Consider the following 24,002-nt stretch of genomic DNA (forward strand, 5'->3'; position numbering starts at 1 on the left):
TGTATGAAATTATCTTTTTTTTGGATTTAAAGTGGAGCGATAAATATATTGATTTTACAATGATGTGTGTTTTTTACTTATTTTATTTTTAGGTCTATCGTCACCTTTTGGGACATTAAAAATTGTATTTTAAATTTTTAACCCTCTATTTTTTGAAAATTATTTTTGCATTTGATATATGAATTCTTAAGAAAGGTTAGAGACTATTTAAATTCACGCTACGGCTTCTAAAAGCCGAACAAGAGTAAAATAAGTCTATATAAGAACGTTAAGCAAAAACGAAGAAATAGTGCGAGCAGGTGATGCGACGCGATGGGCTGATAATGTCAGTTAATAATAAAATACATTTTAACAAGTCCTATATAAGAGGTATTTTTTATTGTCAATAAATTACACGCGGACAGATAATTTTAATGTAATATCCTATGCTGAAAACCCGTTTCCGCTTAAATTTATCTTTTTTCATTTAAAATGATATATTATTATTGAATTCAAATTCAATACGTCATCTATTGTGGCCCCTGCTCAATTCCTAACACAGCGGTACTCACGTACCAACCTTTATTATTATTATTATTATAAATAATAATTTATACGCAATATTCAATATAAATCTACACGCATTATACAAATTTTGATGAACGCATGTGATGATATTAATATTGACTCCTAACTACACGAGAAAAAGTCATTCGTAACTTTACTCATTGAAACACTTTTAACGTATCTAGTGGTGGACACACACCATTTCACATATTAAATTATTGATTATTCAATTATTGTAATAAATTTAAAAAAATAAAGCTATTGATCATCAAATATACATTAAAAATAAACATGTTGATCTATAAAAGTATAATCATATATAATATTAAAATTCATTTTTATGATTATGATTGGATAATATAATATTATATAGACATTATATTATTTCTTAAAACCAAAACTGAAATTCGATAATATTTTAATGTATGGTTTTAGATTCGTAAAGCGTATCAATGTAGTTTCTCGACAGTATATAATAAATAGTAAATAATAGTGATACGATGTGTGTCAAACAGTTTTAAAATTTTCAAATATCTTGGATATCATGTACGATGTGACCAACTTTCAAATTCATAAGTAGTTTTAATTATTAATACTTTTATATAAATTTAATATTTTTATTCAAACGAAACTTAATCTTATATTTTAGATATTTAGTGTGCTTTGTGGTATTTTATTGAAACACAATAATGAATTATGAACTATATAGGTACATTAAATTTCCTACGACAAATACCTACTTAAGATAAAGTAAATATATAAAATACATATTATAGTTACTACAATATATAGTATATCAAATCATACTTATCCTGTTTGAACAGCGAAAAAAATAATATAATCTAACCAGTCGTCCAGTATTTTTCAAAATGATACAAAATAATATAATGTTTATATTATAATAGTATAAATATATTATATACATTTTTATGTGATAATTACACTGGTTAAATTAGTTTCTGGTTGAAAAATAATAAATTAAACAGTAGTTCCATAACTACACGGGCCAGAAACATATTATTATAATAATACGCGCACACGACCACCAACTAAAACTTGCGTACCACTAGCACCACCTGAGACTTATAAATATGCTGAATTAGCTGGGCCAATACTGTCGAGCTATGTAATGCGTGTCATGTTGTAATAGATGTTTTGTATCTAAGTATGTATATATGTATGTGTAATTATATAATCGACAAAAAATAATTAAAAGTAATTGACAAAGGTGCAATAATAAATGGTAACACAATTGATACGGTAATAAAATATATGGTATAATAAAATAATAATAAATAATAGATTAAAGGCCCTTTTGGCCCAACAAGCAAAAATATATATAATGCATTGCTGGTTCGACACAACCAAGAATAATAAATAAAACAATAATAAAAAAACTCACATTTACAATATTATAATAAATAGTGGTGATTCGAGCATACGTAATATAATTACGAGAGGCGATTCGGGCCTATGCAAAATATAATAAATTAATGACGTGGCGATTAGTGATCACAATAAAAAATGTATGCACAAGTATTTCAACTAAGACAGGCGATTCCACGTCAATAAGAATCTTCGGACTGGGTATAAAACGAACGGATATACAATATTCAATATAATTATGTATATATAATTATATACATTATTATAATTTGGCGCCGGAGTCTCGCCGAAACTGTCACTAATTATGATAATAAATTAACTACCTTATGGTCCCATACAATAATCATATATTATATTTTGTTTAATAAAACAGTTTATTTTTATTTTTGTAGATTTTACAAAACAGTTACCAAATAAATATTACCTATATAATATGTAGTCATGTAGGTACTAACTAGTATAATAGTAAAGTTTTAAAAAGTTATGTTTATTTAGTTAAAATAAAACGCATCTGATTCATTGTATTTGTATATATAAAAAAAAAATACAAATAATTGATACTGATGTAATGGTTTTGATTTAGGAAGGTTATGCGTGAGGCTTTAAACGTATACCTTGCTAGCTTGCCAAATTCGTTAGGACAACGAACAAATTCGTCAGAATGTAGTTGTCATTTCAGGAAATCTATTTATGAACTCATGATGCATATTGTTAAAAAAAATTTAAAATTATACGTAGTCCAATGACCATTATCTTATTTATCTAATATGATTTAGATTTACTAGGTAACTATATTATTACTCTGTTACTTTTAAAATACTTTCAAGTCCATAGTAATAATATATATTGACTACACATATTTCAATATCTAATACTTATATTTTATTTTTTTTATCAATCTTAACATTGCATGTACAACATTAAAATACCTTGAAAACTCAATTAATAGTTGATTTTTCCACTCCTATAATGATACAATGACCTTAGTATCAGTAACCCTGAATACCATAATATTATGTACACGAACATCATGAGTTGCCGAATATCTGTATCTTTTCTTACCCATGAATTTATACCATTCTTACGTGTATCGGTGTAGGATCAAGTACATCCAGTCGTTGTACCGTACAGGAGCGAGAGGAACACCGGGTAAATATTTTTTTTGTCATGGATAATCTAGCAATGTAAAGAACGACTTATTCACAAAAATGAATGATCAGTGTAAAAAAAAATCAAGACTTTAAGTCACCCAAGTGTGGAAATTATAAATTAATAATATATAACATATTAAACGTTTTATTGTACAAATAAATATTATTATTATAATTGTTTACAAGATTATATTATTACTTATATAGAAAATTATTATTACACATTATAATAGTATAGTCTTGTTTTTGTTCTTTTTGGCCTCCCTTCCCACTACTCCTTCTGTAGTTATAATAAATTAATGAGTTTTACGCGAAAACAACGACTATCGCGGGGCTTCGTCGTAAGTACCCAACAATCGTATATTATTATATTAATTTATGTACAATGACGATCGTATATCGTGTCGATAGACAAAAACGTCAACAACGACAATAAAAAAAAATACGCGTAAGTGGATCGTCGATAAATTAATACAATATAACACGACAACCGTATGGAAATCGCAGTCGTCTAGTCGTTTTTCTCCACCACGGCGATTTTGTTGGGCACCATCGGGCCCGCCGCCGATGAGTAATACTCGGCCGGCTGGTCGGGACCGCCGTCGTCGTCGTGTTGGTTGTGTTGCTGTGTGGGCCGCGAGCCCTTGAAGTACGCGCCCGGAGGGTTGGACTCGCCCGCGTAATAGTTGGCCGACGAGCTGTGCATCTTGGCCTCGGTCTGGCCCTTGTACACGCCCAACTCCTGTTCGAACTGCGCCTCGGTGAAGTGAGCCGGTGGGGCAGCGTACGACTTGACGTGGCCCGCTTCGTGTTTGCCGAACAGGGACTTCAGGCCCAGCAGCCCGGAAATCGTGATGGCCATCAGACTGGTCATGATCGCCTTGCCGGCCAACATGAACAGCGCGCCGAACGCCAACGGCAGAAGAGTGCCGGCCATCACGGCCACGCCGGCGGCAAGCATGGGACCGAGGTTCTTGTTCTTTTTGCCTCTACCTGCAACCCGGATACGGTTTCGGTGAAAACATAAAGTCCGATTATTTATTTTAGTAATATAATAAAATAATATCGTGTTATGTACTATAATATATTATGTATATTTTTATTATCATCAACACGATTCAGTGAACGTTAAAAGCATAATATTCTATTTTTAAATCGTTTAAACGTCACAGATGATGGTGAAAAAAAACATACTATGTGAAGTCGGTAATTATAATAAGTATTTATAAACATTTAAAAGTTTAATAGAACTAACTTCGCTCGCTACGATCTGTTATCCTGCAAACGTTTCACTAGGTATGTTAAACTAGGTATCTGTGATTATATTATAAATTATAATTATAAATAATATTCTTAATAATCGTCGATAACATATAATGTTATCATCTATTTATGTTTATTTTAAATAAATGTGTACCTTGTACACGAATAATGTTGAGTTGTACCCAACAACATGGTAACATGGTTAGTCGCACAATAAGAATATTATATAAGAATCTAGTATACTAATTGTTTAATTGTTTAATATAGATACCAATCAATCGCACAGCTAAACGTTATCATGCAAGTACACACAAACTTATATAGTGGAAACGCGACTATACATAGATAGGATTATCGATGGTAATGTGCATAACGTTACATTCAGTTAACTCACCGTTGAGGAAAGATGACTTCAGCAGGGACCACGGGGCGATGACTTCGGATGGCAGATCGAACCCAAACGAAAACAATCCAAATATATTTTGGATCTGCTCTATGAGGTATTCCTCGATGCCTTTGGACTGCTGTTGGAGAAGACCACCGCCGCCGTCGCCTAATTTACTGTCATCAGCGGCGGCGGCGGCCGAAACGTCTCCTCTTCGACTCGCGGCGTACAGCAATGCATTCTTGAGTAGGCCTTTGAACAAACACGTGCCCGGACCATCCGCAGAAGTGCATCGCAACACGCCGAACGACCTTTCCGGAATGGAATCACTTTGACCGGATGACAACCGTACGGCTACCATGATCCCGACGAGACACCACTTAATGGCGGACATGTTCGACGTTAAAGTACGTTTAATATATTATAAATATAACAATACGGTCGGGTCGCTCAGGTTGTCGTTCGGATGAGTCAAAACTCGCACTGATGTGGTTGCAGACGTCGCGCTGCGTATATATAACTTTTGGTGGTGTGCCGTTTCTATTTTTCGATTAGTTTTTGATATTTGTTTTTTTTTCTGTCGTCCGTCTTTAATTGGACAACCGACTCGTCGCGCGAAACTAATGAACAGAATCTGCCGATGCGGACTCCGTGCGATATTATTTATAATCGAATGCCGCAAAATGACATAAATATATATTATTTATAGGTGCATGTAGATGTATTTTAATACTATAATATATATATTGTGATGGGTATATGTAGATATATTGTAGATATACTGTAAACATACTTTCGATCAGGACCTACATGTCTGGATTTGCGTGACGATTTCAGACCGCAACGTGCAAACGCACGTTAGCCACAACACCCGCCTATGTCTATGATACTTACGCGGCGGCCGATGGTAAACTCACATTCAAAATCGTCCCGCTATATCACAGTACAATTTTCGTCGCGGCAGTCGACGGGATGACCGTCATGAAGTCACGAATATTGAGTTTTGTGATGTTTGTGGCTCTGTCGTTACAGGCCACTCACGTTAACGCGCAAGATCTACCCTGTTTGACTTGTCCAAAGGTTGCCACAGCCATCAACACTATCAATACCATCACTGACGTCAGTGACTTCTTTGATAATGCTTCACTAAGCCGAACAGGACCAAAAAAGATCGCTACTGGAATTCTTGATTCGTTTAAAGAGTCGAAAGCAAGTCTACCAGAAGGTAAGCGCAGTTACTTTTTTCGAATTCATTTGCATTTTTGACTTTTATTTACATTTTGTTTCACTTTAAGGGCGAGGGAAGAAGAAGAAAAAAATCAAAAACAGTTCGATGAATATGATGGTCGGCGGAAGCATAATGGCAACTTTCGTCGTGATATTTATATTCTTGAATATGATAACTGTGACGCTCGGAAAAGCACTGCTTTTCACATTCATCGCCAAGTTTTTGATATCTGTAAATTGGAAATCATCGGAATCCTCGTCGAAGAAGAAACCTTCTCGTAATGACATAACAGTCCTAATGACGTGAAATACGTTTACTACCAAATTTTTTTTATTTTTAATAAATTATTACACAATCAACAATATTTATATAATAAATAATATTACATTCTAGAAGTTTATTTAATTACAATGAATATAATTTAAAAAAATATATATATTAAATGCATTAATACATATTAAATAATTTAAATTTATAATGCGTTTTTGTTTAACCCATCGATTAATATTATAGTACTAGAGTTTTGAACAATTCAATTATTGTTAATTTTAATCATATTGTTGGTTACCATATTGAATAGGTTCGGTTTGAGCTGCATTGTATTGACCTGCATTGATCTAAAAATATAAATTAATAAATAAAATTGTGTTAAAATTTAAAATCTAGTTTAATCAATTATTATTAAATTACTGTTCTAATTATTTTTTTTATTACTATGAAGACCTATATAAAAAAAAAGGACACTTTTAATCCGCCCATATATAACTCATTTATTATTATATATTATTATACAATAATAAAAATAATAATTGTGGTAAATAAGTATATAATTAATCCGTAGTTTTAGTTAGTATTTATAGTACCATAATATACCAATGAGTAACATTTAAATAAATACTGGCATACTCGTTAAAGATATAATATCCATGTACATACATTATATATTATATTGTGAATATAATATACTTTATAAATTTAACTCGATATCGAATTAAAATCAACAAGAATTAATTGTTTGAACATTTTGGTTTATAACATAATAGCCGAAGCTGGAATAGAGTTTAAGCGGTAACTACGATTCAACGTGGGCGCCGATTGTTTTGTTGTGCGTAACATAGAAATATAGTCTATAGTATGATTATTGAAAATAGTATATTGTTTTTGACAAATAATTATGCTTTTGTTATATTATTTAATTGATTTTTATATTTTATTTGATGTATTATTAATAATAAGGCTAAAACACAATTGTACAAATGTTGACTTTGCCTTTATAATAATACAGGTACTTTCGATTTTTTTTGTAACCACTGTAAAAAATCGCGAGGTTAGAGTAAGGTATGGAATATTTTCAACTTTTTCACAAGTTATTATATTTATAGATTTTATACTTAAAGCAATGACATTTTACGAGTGTACGATGTTTCCTTCTGATCACCTTTCCCCCGAAAAAGGGACCGGCCTGTATAAGGATTTATTTTACTACCTACTAGAAAATATTGAAGTTAAAAATCTAAGCATTTTTACTGTTTCAAAGGCGATGACAACAAATAAATAAAATAAAACATTGGTAATAATTGTAAGGTCTATAGGCACATTCAATACTAGGCTAAGAATTTTAAATAGAAATCTTTTATTATGAATTATAATCGTATTCTTTGATACTTAAGGGACAGAAAATAGTTTTAAACGATTTAGAATAGATATATTATGTATATAATATATATGTATTTGATTGTTGTATTTTTAACAGTTTTGTAGATACGTAAATACCTAAAATCGAGTTACACCAGCCCTTAGTTATTTTGTTACCACGATGACGACCGACACGACCACGATCGGAGAACAAACCATATACAAACGAGTGAACGACTTAAAAAAAATCGCACGCTACATTAATGTGGATAGAACGGACTCGAAAAACGTAGGAAAAGTTTTGAAATCCGTTGAAAAACGGAACATTTTTATAATAGCAATAAAAGAAGTAATTGATCAAAATCGTGGTGATAACGAAACGGCGGTACAGAACACCGGTCGGTGGGTGGAGTTAAAAAAATTTAATTTTCAGATTATATATTGGATGTGTGTGATTTTCAATATTATGTTTTATTTTATAATAATAGAAAATAATAACGGCAATATTTTAATGTTTACTCACGTCTGATATAACAGCCCCGCTGTTTTCCAATTTGTAATCTGATGCCTGTTGGTACGCTTGGTGAGGTCCCGGGTTGTTAATGACTTCGTACGTGGTTCTGGCGTGGCCGTGACCGCCAGACTTTTTCGATACCGCCATCGCCGAAAGCATCAGAGCGAGAATACTGGTCAACAGTCCCTTGGCAGCCATCAGCGCCAGTGCCCCGAACGCGGTGGACATGAGCGTGGTGATCATCATCATGCCGCCGAGCATCAGCACACCCGCGCCCTTGTCCTTCTTGCCCCGGCCTTCATCGCCGGTGACGAGCGTTGACGTCGTGACGCCGATCAGCCACGCGACGGCGTCCATGGGCACAGACAGCCTCAACGATCTCTTCTCCGCGAATTCCGCGATTTTTGAATATACCGACGTGGACGGCCACGACGACAAAGTGCCGTTTTTGTACGCCGTCAGTCGCCCATCTCCGCGATGGTCGCCAAAGTTCCGGGCCCGGCCGTTCGGCACTACGGCCAAATACTGGCCCATCAGTGGTATCTCGCCCGGATATGCGGCCACGGCAGCAACGACTTTTGCACCGGTCCTGGTGAGGCACGGCCACAGGTCTGCGGACTGCGCGCACTTCTCGCCCTCGTTGTGCAGCGCGGCCGCCAGCCCGCCGGCGTTGTAACGCGTCGCCGCCGTGGCTATCAGGTGTGGCTGAAGTGTCAGTGACAGCAGTAACAACGACGCCGACAACTTTGACGTGCTAAACACGACCAAAAATGTATTGAGCGACAGCCGAGGTGACATCGTGACGCGGACGACGGTGTTGACTATTAACGATTAAACGATTGACGGCGAATGAACAATTAAACGATAACGCGGGAGTATTTATATTTATACGGCAGACTGTGATCTGCGCCTCATCTCAGACGCGATGGTCACGTGTCCCGGCGGTTTCCGGCAGACGTGTCGGACAATCGAAACGTGTAACGAGATCGACGCAAGACAATGGATCTCGCGGTCGGTTCTGATCGCGAACATATTGGGACGCGCGTGGCGGTTCGGAACGGCCTATAACTACTTGCAGCGGTCATCGGGTTCGTGGTTCCATATTATCATCAAGTGTGTATTGTGTATAGATACTCCGCAGAGAAAAATGGTTTCACGCGCGACGGACAGTGTGATTTAGGCCAAAATATACGCTTTTCTAAAAAAATTTCAGGCCCCGTTTTTCCATCTCGGCTGCAATACCATAAAATATTAATAATTTATTACTGTTATTGGCAGTTCTTATATCGTTTTTAAGTTTAGCCCATAAGTTTGCATACACAAATCTATCATGTTCTTAATGTATAGCCGTTAATGAATGCTTGGAATTTAGAATTTATATACTATCTAAACAAGTAGAACTACAAATGGCAATCTCGAGCGTTATATATTATATCTACAAATACAGATGAATAAAAACATAATATTATGTTCGGTGAGATTGAGCTAGAGTGTAGGACTGGACAGGAAAAATGTTCATTTTTTTAGTTGGTTAATTTGGAAATATTTATTATTCATGATCTAAATTATGAATATGGACTTTATTATTATTAAATGATTTTCAATACTAAAACACTCTTTTGATGTTTCCTTAGTAAATAATAATCCTTTATTTTTAATTGTATCTACTTGTAATACAATACTATGAATTATGATAAAACAATTATTTATTTTATTTTTGGGTTTAATCTTTCCAATTATTAGTGTGTTATTGATATTACGAAATTTGGATCATAAAATTATACTTACGAATGTATAAAACTAACTTTTTATTTTTACTTTAAGGGACACATATTGAAGTATAGCTGGATAAGGTAACTGTTTTTTTTTTATATAATGACACTTAACAATATTGTACTTAGCTTGTAATTAACTTAATAGTCTAAAAAATTATTAATCATTAATTATTCAAAGTCGAATAATTAAACTAACAAGTAACAATACATTATATAAAACATTAAATCGACGAGAATACTAGTATTTATAGTTAATGACTTTAATTACTAAAATATTTTTTCATAGTATTATAAACGGATGGGCTATTATTGTAGTTGGTTCACGCTCATCGATTTTCACACTAGATTATTGAAATATTACGCCCATACATATGATTTATTCGGTAAACTACAGTTAGCTGATAACGGTTATGATAGTGGTTAAAATCAATTTTATTTTGAAATTATAGCCATAATTGGCATAATGTCTTGTTTATAAAATTATATTATTTAAAAATATTTTGTGTCTCCGTTAACGTTTTTATTTTATTTTATTTTTTTGAAATAAAGTATTATCAACATTATAACTAGATCATAGATACATATTTAATATGATAATCTCAAAAACAATATTTTTCAATGGTTTTCGTCGCACCAATTATAGCTGTTTCAGTTATGTAAATAGGTATGTAATAAATAATAATAATAATATATTATATTGAAACTACTATTAAAGGTATTATACTACATGAGGTTTATCATCTAGAAAAACTCTGAAAAGAAAAATCACCGATTGAAACGACCGACAATGCCTATAAATTAGTTGCATTATATCCAAAATCATATACAACAAAGCTACCTATCTAATTTTTATTATAGGAATAATATTAGGTATAATGGCTATAAAATACCTAAAAATATATTGCTAAGTGAGCAACTAGTAATTATATTTGGAGTAAACTATCTTGTTATTTACTCATTAATTAAACAAAAATTAAACATAACTTGGAATATTTAAAATAAACAAAAATAATTGAATTATCTATAATCTACACTTATTAGTTTACATGGTGTGACTTTAAGTTTAATTAATGCCAATAGAATTATAAAATTTCAATTTACAAATTTGTGAAAAAAATAATGTAATGCTTAAATTATTAATCAATTTTTAATTATTTAAAGAAATTAAATAGATCATACATTAATACATTATACAATATTAATTAAGATAAAATTATTTTTATATGAAGTATATTATTCTATTAATTATTATTACTGTTTTGTTATATTTAATAAGGAACAAGCTTTAAATTGCCATTAAGATATTAGCAATTTGTATATCTGTTCTCCTACATTTTAAGTTATAAAATTAAGAAATTCATAAATGTATTGCACTTCATATTATCTACCACAAAATAAAAGTTTTATCTTGAACTTTTAAATGGGTTATACTTGTATACAAAAAAATACTCAAATTTGGGGGTATTTATTAATTTAGGTATAATAATGTCAAGTTATCTAATTAGTATGTAATGATGTACATTTATATTGATTAAAAAGAAATAATTTGTGAAGTCAACAATTTAAGGATAAATGTAACAATTAAAAAGTATTTTAAAATACATATAAAATGAAACGAAATAATATCGTGATAATATTAAAGGAAGCTTAAAACGTGTTGTTATATATTAATATTTTAACATGATTTACTTTAATTGTCTAAGACTATATTATATGTATAACGATGCATGCATATTTTGATAAGGTATATTATAATGTGTAAATATTTTATTAGAGTACCTATTATAGGAAATTTACTATAAGGACATTATTTGAGTTTAAAAGATTACAAGAGCTTAGATATATTATCGAAACTAGTGATGTAAAAAACCCGGATTGGATACACGGATTATCCGGATAAATGTTGTTATACAAAATACAATACCTAGTCAATAAAGATATAATATATTGTTGTAATCTATTATAGGTTTCTAAATAATGTTATAGCTTATAATTTATTTTTAGGCATAATGTATTCAATGTTTAGGGTAAATATTTATTTAATTATTCAAATGCAATATGATATTGTAATATTAATATATCTAATTTGTATCAAATGTTATTTATAGGTTATCATTGTAGTAGCAATAATATATTTTATATTTTTATCATTTGTTGGACTGTCATAGTAAAATAATCCAGGTAATGCACTAGCTTTAAGATCTACCCTATGAATCCTAATACGGTCAATAATGTATCCTACCTAACTTTAGCGGGGGCCACATATGATTTTTACTCACTAATTGTTTTTCTTATTCACACTAAGAATTCATCTAAATTAATTTGTGTACTATTTTAATCTCAAATTTTCCGGCATTATCCTCTTTCCTTCAATAATAAAAGACATCCTTAGTTTTATCCATCATATAGGTTTAAACATTTAACTGTATTTTCTTTACATATTGTGGTTTATGTGTTTCTGTTATTGTTATTGTTAATATTGTTATATTTTTAATTTGTTTAAAAATGTTTTATTTATTTATTTTTTGTTTCATTCCTCTCTAAAAAATATTTGAGATACAATTATTTTGTGTTGAAACTTCATTAACTATTAATAAAAATTGAATAAATTGATAACATTCAAAATTGAATATTTATTTAGTTAGATTTAATATAATGCTTTAAATAAAAGGCATACAATATAGTCAAATATTAAAATATAAGCACTATTTAGTTTTAATGATAATCTGTTATTTATAGCCTATAATATATTATTTATTATAATAATTTGATTGTAAGTATCTGTCTAATCTAGTATTTGTATTGTTTTATAATTTTATACCAATAATATATAATGTATAACTGTGTGAATATTATAATTTAAAATTATTATCTTATATACCTACCTACAAAACAAAAAATAATCCTATTTATAAAATGAATACTTTATACATTTAATAACAAATTGCAAATCACATTATGATGATCATTTTTCTCTTGTAGAACTATTAGATTCAAATAATGCGAACAAAACTGTATAATAATTTAAATCAAGTTAAGCTATAATGTATATTGCTACATTTTATATTGATATTAATTAGGTTTATTATAGGGAAATAATATATTATTTTATAATTTAACCTCACTATTACTAGGTATTTCAATATAATGATATTTAGTTGTGTATAAACTGTACAAAAGAAAAGTTACTTTACTAATTAATAATTTAACACAAGATTTTTGTACTAATATAACTATAAAAATATTAAAAATATCTAACAGTTAAAGCAAATATTCTGTTATTTTATTTATGTGGATAGGCTTTATAGTGATTATTATTAATTATTTAAATACTATTTAGCTATTGATAATTTATGAACAATATCGTTTATATTATTTTATGTTATTTTATATTATAAAAACAATTAACTACTTTTTACCAATACTAATAGGTAGTATAATAAATTAATAGAAATTAAAACTTCATTTTGTAAAACATATATTTCAATATTTGTTATTTAAAATTTGTATAGTTTCAAAAGAGTATAGTCATATTAATTATCACTATTACGTTTAATAATTGTTTTGCTTAATATGTTATATCTATTAAGTACTTATTTTATTTAGTACTTAAAATTGTATATTTAAATTGTGCTTAGATTGCTGGAATTTCATTTTTAAATTAAAACAATATTTTAGTTATAGTGTTTTAGTATTTAAAAAATAATTTCGTTTTGCATATGTAGTGTTTATACAATTATACATTATTATTTAGTACACGTTATGTATATTTTGTTAAACGTAAAGAAAAACATAGATATATAATAAATATTATAACATAACATTATGATCGATAAAATTATGACAATGTTCGAATCAATTCACGTCAAATAACGCAGCGGACACAAATATCAGATGATTGTATAATAGTATAATAATTACGATATCATGGCAATGGCATTCAGTCCGCGATATTATTTTGTCGTGTGTCAAACCGCGAAGACGCGATGACGAGTTAATTCGAAATGTGTCATAATTTTTTCGTTACACCCAATACTTATAAGAATAATAGATAAATAATTTTCGACAATAATAATAATAATAAAAAAAATATATCCTGATAACATCAGTAATAAATATGCTCTAATAATAATGTTATATCGTTTGTACAATGCGTCGTTACACAATTACATTTTTTGCATAATAACATTATACCTATATTTACACATTAATGATACTAATAAATAAATAATTTAATTTAATCATAACAATAATATTGCGTTAAAACTATGCACGTTGATCGACATGTCGTTTATATGTAAAATATGAATTATGTCTAAAATACGAAATACAAATAGAACAATAGGAGAAAAAAAAATGAATTTAAAACCGTATCTTGCACTGTGAATATATCGTTGATACAGGTAGATAGTACAATCGGACTTGAGCAATACATGGATATTATATATAGTATGTCAATGGTTTGATAACAATAATAATATGAACGAATTATATTTGCTATACATATAATAATATATAATTATGTATTTTGTCGCGTCTCATAACTCGTTTTTTGTCGTTATATTTTATTTTCTTTTTTTTTTTTTTTTTTTTTGTATATTTTTGTTTGTGTTTTCCTTTCTTTTTGTATTTTGTGTGTCCGCTGACGAGTCAATGTCATCGTCCTGCATCCTCTTGCACGTCTTCAATACGACGCATAGTTGTATACAGACGTCGCGTACGCCGCAAACCTAAAAATGGATTCGTTCATCAGTCATCATAGCATGTACATTGTACATAATATATAATATAATAAATATTAACTATCTTTATTTTTATAAGGAATATAGCATAACAATTACGAGACAATACTAGACGCGTATATGCGTGGAGTGTTTTTTTTTGTCGTTTTCCATAAATTATTCTTATATGTTTCTGCGTCACACTTTTTAACACGACGACAACAACGGCCAACGACCATCATCAACATTCTACTGCAGTCGTAGAACATCGCGTAACTGAATCGTCGGAATTCTCGTGGACATGGGAACCCACACCGCACGTCCGTCCCGTCAACCCGATTCGGTATAAGTATATAATAATAATAATCATAATATGCATAAGATACGACGATGTCTCACATAGTATAAAGTATAATTTGTATGCACCTACACTTATATTATTACCTATTCATATTAACATTGACCGTTGTAATAAAATACATGAACAGACGCGATGAAACACGTAACGGTGTGTAAACGTGTGCATTGCACCTATATATAAAATATATAAGTAATCGGTAGCGAAATATAAATAATAATAATAACAATGCCAAATAATTAGCTCGCATTATACTACTTAATATGGTATTATATTAAGTATAATACGGACAGTATATTATAATATTACAGTAGCTGTTATAACTTTATAAGTATGTCTGTGTGTAATTTCTTAACACGTCAGTTTGAAGGTGTATAATATTATGATAATTGATTAACGACGCACGCGGCCTCAACTATATTATACGATTCTTCATCTTTGGGCCCCTTCCATCCCCCTAGTGCTGCGTGGTTATCACACGATGTCCGAATCGAATCACGTCGGAAGAATAACGTCGATGCTCGGATAGATACAGTGGGAAGAGTATTCGGGCTAATTAATTTATTCCGTGACAAATAACATTCACAGCAAGTAACCTACATCGACTATGAATAATAAATAAAAAAATGATAATATTTTATCAAGCGGCCTAATTTTTATTTTCTTCCCATAACTAACTTCCACTTTTCTTCACACCCACAAGCATCAAATAGTATATTATGTATTATATAACTTCTGACTGGATTATTATTTTAACTGTGCAGAAAGATTTTAAGAGGAAATTATAACAAATTTGCGTTCAGAAAAACACATTTTGTGATGTTAGCTTTAATATCAGAGAAAATTTACCTATTATTAAATTTAAAGGTAAGAATATTATATAGAAAATGATATATGCTTTTATTGATTTTATAATTTTAAAGTGAGTTATAGCGATGTAAAATATTACACCTTAAAAATATTAATCAATATGTTAATTGTTTAAACAATTGTTAAGACAATTGAAAGTAATAAATTATAGAAAAAGACCTTATACCTTTCATCAGATTTTTGATTGTCATTCAAACGCATTCTACCATATAATATAGTCGTAAAAAACCGTCTATTGCGGATAACTTTAATAGACTTGTGATTGACTTCAGGATTTATAATGTTCGTCACAAATGACTTATCTCAATCCCTTAGTCACCCTTTTTTTGTCTTTAATCGTACACATTTGTATTACACTATAATATGATGAAATGGGTTATATCGTGGAATTGTAATGATTTTTTATATTATTGGATAAAAAAAAAAATTAAAAAAATTAAATAAATACTTAATGGAGAAACTTATCACATAAATATGCTTCTTGTTTTTGAATAAAAATTCGATGAAAGACGAATATATTGTGGGAGTCGTAGTCGACTAATATTCCTACCTCTGAAGTTGAAACTATGGAAACAGCAAGTTTGTATCATGAAAGTTTGAGTTACATATAGAACTGCTCACGTTTAGACCATGTTTATATTTATAAATATACTTATTAATATATAGGTAAATAAAACTTATTAATACTAATATTATACCTAGAACTATAATAATAATAATTAATAATTAAATAATATACTGTAGACTTCATCGAAACATATTATAATTAATTGACGTTATTAAAAATGTTCAATTTTAAACTATTATAAAAATATCTTATATTTCAAATAATAAATGTAATGTATATAGAAATTATATGGTGTTAAAAATCATGACAAATTGTACAAACGATGATTACCATAACGTCCACAACCCATATCGTGTCCATACGACGGACAGTATTATAATGATAATGATTTCGGTGTATTTTTTAATAATTATTATTATTATTCAGTTCAATATTTCATAAAGACCAAATTAAGCATGGCAATATTAGTGAAATCGTTTTTGGCACGATTGTAATTTATAAATAGCACATCAACGTTTTCACGCTAGTATAATAATATTCGAATTTAAATACATAGGTATCGATAAAAATATACATATACAATATACATATCAAACAAACAATATATTGACGAGTTTCTAAGAAAATACAATTATAACTAAATAGGTGAGTATAATTGACCATATTTTATTTGGAACCAATTGTTTCGCACAAAACACATTTTTATTTTTATAATGATTCAAATTTAAATACTTATATAATAATTGTACTTGAAATAATAATCAAATATCTTTAGTAAGTTCACTAAATATTTATTATTGTGGTTAGAATTATTGAGATAGTATTAACTGAGATATATTGATTTTAATTAGAATATATTTTTCCAAATTGTATCATTATTATCTAAATATATTGGTAATTGTGAGTTATCTATCCGTTGCAGTAAAATATTTATATTCATTTTATTTTAGTTTACATTTATATGTTTATAATTTATAATATTTGTAAACTATAAAAATACAATATTACCATCCGTTCAACTATTGATTTAAATACTCTATACTAACTCTGACGCTCTTCTAACAATGTTACTTTAATTAAAAAAGAAAAATTATATTTATTTATCAAATTAAGTTATTACTTATTAGTACTTAATAATTTGCTGAATTTTTTTTATAATATGTAATTATTATAAAAACATATTTTTTTTAATTAAATCTATAAATATGCATTTTTTTGCCAAAATTCACGTTTGATTGGATTTACAAAATAAACAATTATTATTACCGTTTCAAAAGATAATTTATTTGAAAAAACATTTTAATATCAACAAAATAAATTGACTGCCATTTAAAATTTAGACTTATACCTAGTATAAATCTTAACATAAGGTATAATGGATAAATGTCTGTGAGAGAAACATGTTCTTAAATTTGATTGATAGATTTTTTTATTTTTTTTTAATGGTCTAAAAATGTTTGCGCGCACACATATTTAATTCGGTTAATCAGATTTTTGATTTGTATACACATGCCTACTATGCATATGTAAAAACGTGAGCAGTGAGCACATGACGTGCTTTTTCATCAAAGAGAAAACCTTATAATATATTAACGTTAGTAGGTTCGCTAGTATAGTGGTGTATTTTAAATATTATTATATTATAATGCTCATACATGCAAGTACAATGAAATGTGTATATTTATCATGCTAATATTATATATTATAATGTTTTGCAAAATAATAGTGTTGGATTATGAATGGCATACAAAATATAATGTAAATCCAGGTCGTGCAAATACAACCGATGAGGTGTTAAATAGACCAGAACTAAACCAAGAGAATCAAATATTTATATGCCGAAGTGATTCTATGATTATAATTTTTTTACTGTCGTTTTTCAATATTGAAAAAATCTATTAGATTATCAGAGAAATAATTTACAAGAAAAACATATTTTATGATCATAAAAAATATTAAAAAAATGCCTATCACCCATAAAATCCATATTCACTTAACATTTGATTGGTTTATTAGTTATTGTCTAAATAATTCATGTTTATTATGATTCTAACTCTATTCAGAAACACTTAATATCTTAATATACCTACGTTTAAATAATGATTTTACATACTATATTTTGATTTTTTATTATCTACACTAAAGACGGCGACGAGTGGGTAAAAGGTGATAAGCTAAAATCACTACTTTTCATCAAATTAAAATAGTTCTAATTTCGGTATTTACTGTAATGGTTCTTCTAATATTTAAAAAAAGAAAAAATAAACTATCAAACATTCTGATAAAAATATAAAGAATAATTTTTTCTGTAAGATATCATATTTTTCAATTCAATAGTATTATTTCCTTTCATACAATAATAGCTATATATATGAAGTAGGAATTATTCTTATACAAGACTACTCCGTAAATATGGTGTCAAAATATTATTTTCAAAAATAAACGAATATAATTATTAATTAACAATGTTAATTACACATATTTTATAATATCAATAATATATTAAATATTATTAAATATTATTATTTATTTATTATTTATTAAATTATATAACATATAATTTTAATAAAAAGTACTTGAATAAATATTAAAATATCATGTAATAAAAGAATCGGATTTTCTAACACAATTAAATAATGTATTGCAAGTAGTAAGCTCATAATAGGTTGAGGTTGAGTTTTCGCGAAGCACTAATGTGATCAATTTAGTGTTTAATTTTCTATTTTTTGTAGCACGTATTTGAGTATACACATGCAATTATCCTCTCAAATTAAATTATCCAGACCTAAAATTCTAAAAAAATAACTATTATAAGCCAACTAATACCTATCATATGAATTGAAAATTCGATCATAAAATTATATATTATAATTTAAATCTTTTGTAACGCAGAAAGTATTCAAATAACAGAACGTTTTTTTTTCCTTATACAACCGATAATCTATAAGTGATGACATTAAATAAATATTAATTCGGGCATCATTAGTATACAAGCATTAAATTATCTATCATATTAACCTAGTGACGGTAGAAATCAATTTCTTTAAATATTCACTCATATAAAATTAATATAATGATACTTAATTAATACTGCACTTATAAACTCATATTTTAGGCATTTTAATCATAATGTCTTTTTATGTATTCATACTGATTTTAATTTATGTGGTCGATTCATCAAAAATATTTCATGACCTAATTATTTTAAACTTTTATTTTTTTTTTTATAAGCTAAACTTTTGAGTTTGAGTGATTTTATTTTGTGAACACGTAAAAACAAAATAGTAAGTACAATAATATAATATTATATAATATTGATCCAGTTAAAATGATTTATATTTAAACAGTCGAAAACTAAAGCAGTACGCTGTAGTTATATTACCTTTTATGAATATTATTAATGATTTTGAATTAAAAACATAATATTATATTTATATTTTCTTATTAATTTAAATATATATATTTTGTTAATATTGCAATATTTATTTATTTTATTACCAACTTATCAATTGATATTATTAACTGTTTATCTTAGATTAAATATATTAGATTTATAAAGTATTAAATTTTAAATCTGTCGAAACCAATTTAATAAAACTCAAAAATAATTTTTGGTACAAACAAAATTTTAATACAGTTGTTTTCAATTGAAAATATTAAGTTTTAAAAGCATCTATATAGTTGATACATAATATTTATTTTAATATTATATTATATTAAAAAAATTAATATATTAATAATATCATATGTATAGAATGGTATTATGTGCAATAATTTTCATTTACTTTTTTACGTATATGACAATTGAGAAAATTCAAAAATGTATATTTATTTATAGATATGATTATTAATATTAATAAGACAAAACAAAACACAATTAAATTTATAGCCACAATGTTTATCAAATATATACAATGTTGATTGTGCAATATTTATTTATCATCATTTTTAATACTTAATTTTTATATTTTTATTTAATTTTTATACCTATATTTAATTTTCTAAATACTAATGTCCATTATAAGTTATAATTATTTGATATATTTATAATAATGTCATATTTTAACTTTATTATTCACTAAGATAAGCGAGTTTACGAAATTATGTTATCGTGGTATGGCAAAATATAAAGTTAATAAAAACTTATTTTTTTCTTATATTTAAAAAATAGTTATACAAGACTTGCTATAATATGGTTTATTGAATCGATCTATAATTTATTTAAATTATCATGAATTCTGTTTTCAGTATATAATACGTGACAATTTATGAAACGTATAAGTACCCTTACATAGGAAACCTATAAAAACGTTGTGGAGTAATATAATTGTAGAATACAATGTACTTTTATTTACTGTACGGCATTTCTAATTATTATAAATACCATTTTCTTGAAGATCCATTAATGGTGTCCCTTGAGACCCAACCCAACTGCGAACAGCGCGAAAAAGAATCCAGCAAAACCAGTGGTGGCCACGATCAGCACCAGTCCACCCAACATTAGTGGCACAAGCGTGAAAAACTTGAGCTTGTACGCCAACAGCAGTGGCAGCATAAATTTTTTTAGTTTTTTGAAATCCTTCACTTTGAACGGCTTGTGCTTTTTGCCTTTCTTTTTTCGTCTGCGTTTCTTTTTGACGATTGCTGGCTTTTCATCTCCGTAACCTGCGTAAAACCACAAACATATTAAGTATCCTTCAGCGAGGCCATGAAATACAAATAATAATCATAATGATATCCTAATACACTGTAAGATGACTATTGAAAAATGAACACTTTACTGGATTTTGAATTGTAGTATGAATATACACATATTTATTGCTGGCGGTCTCTCCATGGTTCATTAAGGAGATGACCGGTATGAACAATACCTATATATTCCGATTTACATACACAAAGTGTATTTACGTCATGTGCCGCAATTACTAATTCCATTTTGATTTATAAACGAACCAAAAATAAAACACGTGGCCTAAATTATATATATTTATTAAGTGCATAAAGTCGTATAATCGTGCTGTTCTACACGCGTTTTATGCCCATCGCAGTATTATTCTACCACCTGCTGCATGAAAGATGTCCGTAATTATTCGTCGCTTACGATGGCATTTTATTTTTATAATATTCATCGGCCGCCAACATGCTACGTCATCGCAGCAACGTTTTTCAGAATTCTAGTAAATAGTATTTAATTTTATTTATGGTATATATATATATATATACAAATATGGGTATACCTACTCTAAATAAAAACATTCAAATTCGCTTTGCACTGCACATTATGGAAGATGATTTTAGAAAGTAGAATCATCGTTGACTTTCGGGCGAGTCGAATCATTGTCGACTTATGATTCTATTTATCATTCGTTTATTCAACTATTATACTGCAGAAGACCAATTTACTATCTTCGTAATAATATTAAAATAATATTTTCGTCGCTGAAACGTCGACTGGGGTATGTCATACTCGGATTTTCTGTGGCAGACACAATCTGATTCACGGGTAATGTGTCGGGGTTTGTCAAACGAAAATACACAATGTTATATTTAAATGGTATCGTCTGAAGTGACGCATATAATTGTTTTACATTATTATAATACAAATTTGTCTCGGATATATGCTTCATTATACACTTTACATTTACTGGTAATTTGTTCTTGAGGGATGGAGCACCCTCGACTATAAACATTGCACCAAAACTCGATTACGTTCGATGGTGGTCAATGTTTACCGATTTTCAGACCGGACGAGGCAATCAACCATGGGTAATACATATTTTAGAAAAAAAAACACTGTCTTCGATATGTGTTTTCCCTTCATATATTATAATATAAATAATATATTAAACAAATAATAAACCATCGTCAAATGAACCATAATATACTTAACGCAAGGGTTTATCGAATCAGTACCGTGTCCAAGGACGAAACCACAACTCGATATCGTGCATTTAACGAACAACGAACACATTTAATGGGTATCATATTGTTTTCTTTTAGCGACTATAGCAATAATGACGATTTGAACGGATTTCATATAGCCAGGCTATTGAAAGTAAATACCGTCCAACGTTTTTTCGCATCAGACGCAATTTATCGGATGAATGCCTATACGAAGTCATCCATAACGTCATTGACTTTGACTCAAATTTATACACAAAATATAATAAATATATGATACATAATATATTATATGATGATGACACCGCTGTGTAACATTAGATATACGTGGGTCTAGCGTTTTTTTTTCAAAGTTATTGAATACTTTTTTGGGAGATTGTTTTATATTGTAATCTGCCTAGCCAAAGTAAAATAAAATAAAACAAGCCCATCAGGCGCGTTTTTTACTCACCGTCGGACGAGTCGATGTGTTGTACTTCGACGATCTCTTCAATCTCTTCTTCCTCACCTTTATCCTCATGATCGTCGTCGTCGTCCACGTCATACTCGTCTTCATCGTCGTCGTCGTCATCGTCATCGTCATCGTCGTCCTCGTACTGCCTAACCCGCTTGGAGGTCACCTCCTCCGTACCGATGGTCGGCCGGGCGGTGGACAAGCGAGGTGGCGGGAAGGTGATGGTGATCATCGGCTTGGTGGTGCTCATCAATGGTTGATACCTGAACGGTATGTCCCGGCGGGCGTCGTGCGTGCTGGTGGCCACCACAGACTTGGCAGTGGTCGCGGTAGCAGATTTTACCGGCGAGTGGGACGGAGGTCGCGGCGGCGGGTGCGTGACGGATATCTGTGTCCACGACTTACCCAGGGCCGTAGGTGAGATGGTCGGCGACGCTAGTGGTGGCCCAACGCCGGTGGCCGGGGGGTCGGGGGCCCTCATGATTATGCCCGACGTCTCTGTTGTGTGCGGCGTCGACTGGCCGGCCGCGTGCTTCTGGACGACCAGCCCGAACTTGGACCAGACGCCCGTGGCCGTGGCGGCCGCTTCGGGGTGGACGGCCGCGGATCCGCCGTCGAGCGCGGGACAAACCCGATCTGCGGCGGTCAGCAGCAGCGCCAGTACCAGCACGAGCGGTGGCATCGCAGCGGTCATTGTCGCGAGCTGTCGGTCACGGCCGTTGGTGTCGCCGAGACGTTTCGGACGACATGGTGACGTTAACGGCGACGTATTTGTGCGCGGAAAACGGACGAAAACGAATATTTCGGGCGGCTGTGATGCACGGCAAGAGCGTTCCGACACGGGACTGGCCGACGTCTTCAGCGCGGCCCGCCGACGTCGGAAAATCGCTCTCCCCTCTTCCCCGCCCGGCGGTGTCCCTCCACAAACCCGAAGATCGCCGCCCGCCGCCGCCGTTTTGCCGGTCCAACGGTTTACTGTGCCTCGATTGTTAGCGCCGCGGCGAGAAGACTGCAAACACCACACGGTCTACACACCACCTTCGCCGCCGCCGCCGCCACCACAGCTACCGTCGTTAGAATGATAAACGAAAATAATAATAATAATAATAACACGTCTACTCTTCTTCTCGACGACCATAGTAATAGAGTAAGACCGTGTCATACTTGCAATGGAAATATGTGTAATATTATATACACACACATTATTGTTTGACGCACGAAACCGACCGATCGGTGTTAATAGCTAT

At 30.4% G+C, this 24,002-nt stretch overlaps 4 protein-coding genes across 4 annotated transcripts; 1 reads left to right on the plus strand and 3 right to left on the minus strand.

The window, feature by feature from the left end:
* Nucleotides 1-3,210: 3,210 nt before the first annotated feature.
* LOC132920782 (uncharacterized) lies at nucleotides 3,211-5,363 on the minus strand. Its single transcript, XM_060983444.1, has 2 exons — nucleotides 4,741-5,363; nucleotides 3,211-4,076 (listed from the first exon to the last, which is right to left on the minus strand). The coding sequence occupies exons 1-2, from the start codon at nucleotides 5,123-5,125 to the stop codon at nucleotides 3,595-3,597; spliced, it is 867 nt and encodes a 288-aa protein (XP_060839427.1). The 5' UTR covers nucleotides 5,126-5,363; the 3' UTR covers nucleotides 3,211-3,594.
* Nucleotides 5,364-5,587: 224 nt separating this feature from the next.
* On the plus strand, nucleotides 5,588-6,505 carry LOC132921207 (uncharacterized). The gene is made up of 2 exons (XM_060984082.1): nucleotides 5,588-5,956; nucleotides 6,027-6,505. The coding sequence occupies exons 1-2, from the start codon at nucleotides 5,704-5,706 to the stop codon at nucleotides 6,263-6,265; spliced, it is 492 nt and encodes a 163-aa protein (XP_060840065.1). The 5' UTR covers nucleotides 5,588-5,703; the 3' UTR covers nucleotides 6,266-6,505.
* Nucleotides 6,300-8,942, minus strand: LOC132921206 (uncharacterized). The gene is made up of 2 exons (XM_060984081.1): nucleotides 8,118-8,942; nucleotides 6,300-6,576 (listed from the first exon to the last, which is right to left on the minus strand). The coding sequence occupies exons 1-2, from the start codon at nucleotides 8,904-8,906 to the stop codon at nucleotides 6,508-6,510; spliced, it is 858 nt and encodes a 285-aa protein (XP_060840064.1). The 5' UTR covers nucleotides 8,907-8,942; the 3' UTR covers nucleotides 6,300-6,507.
* Nucleotides 8,943-14,446: 5,504 nt separating this feature from the next.
* Nucleotides 14,447-23,728, minus strand: LOC132922559 (transcription initiation factor IIA subunit 1). The gene is made up of 3 exons (XM_060986133.1): nucleotides 22,753-23,728; nucleotides 20,785-21,065; nucleotides 14,447-14,613 (listed from the first exon to the last, which is right to left on the minus strand). Exons 1-2 carry the CDS (start codon nucleotides 23,447-23,449, stop codon nucleotides 20,803-20,805), a joined length of 960 nt encoding a protein of 319 aa, XP_060842116.1. The 5' UTR covers nucleotides 23,450-23,728; the 3' UTR covers nucleotides 14,447-14,613; nucleotides 20,785-20,802.
* Nucleotides 23,729-24,002: the final 274 nt, after the last annotated feature.

Source organism: Rhopalosiphum padi, chromosome 2 (genome assembly GCF_020882245.1).
Source record: "Rhopalosiphum padi isolate XX-2018 chromosome 2, ASM2088224v1, whole genome shotgun sequence".
In the NCBI taxonomy this organism is placed as follows: Eukaryota; Metazoa; Arthropoda; class Insecta; order Hemiptera; family Aphididae; genus Rhopalosiphum; species Rhopalosiphum padi.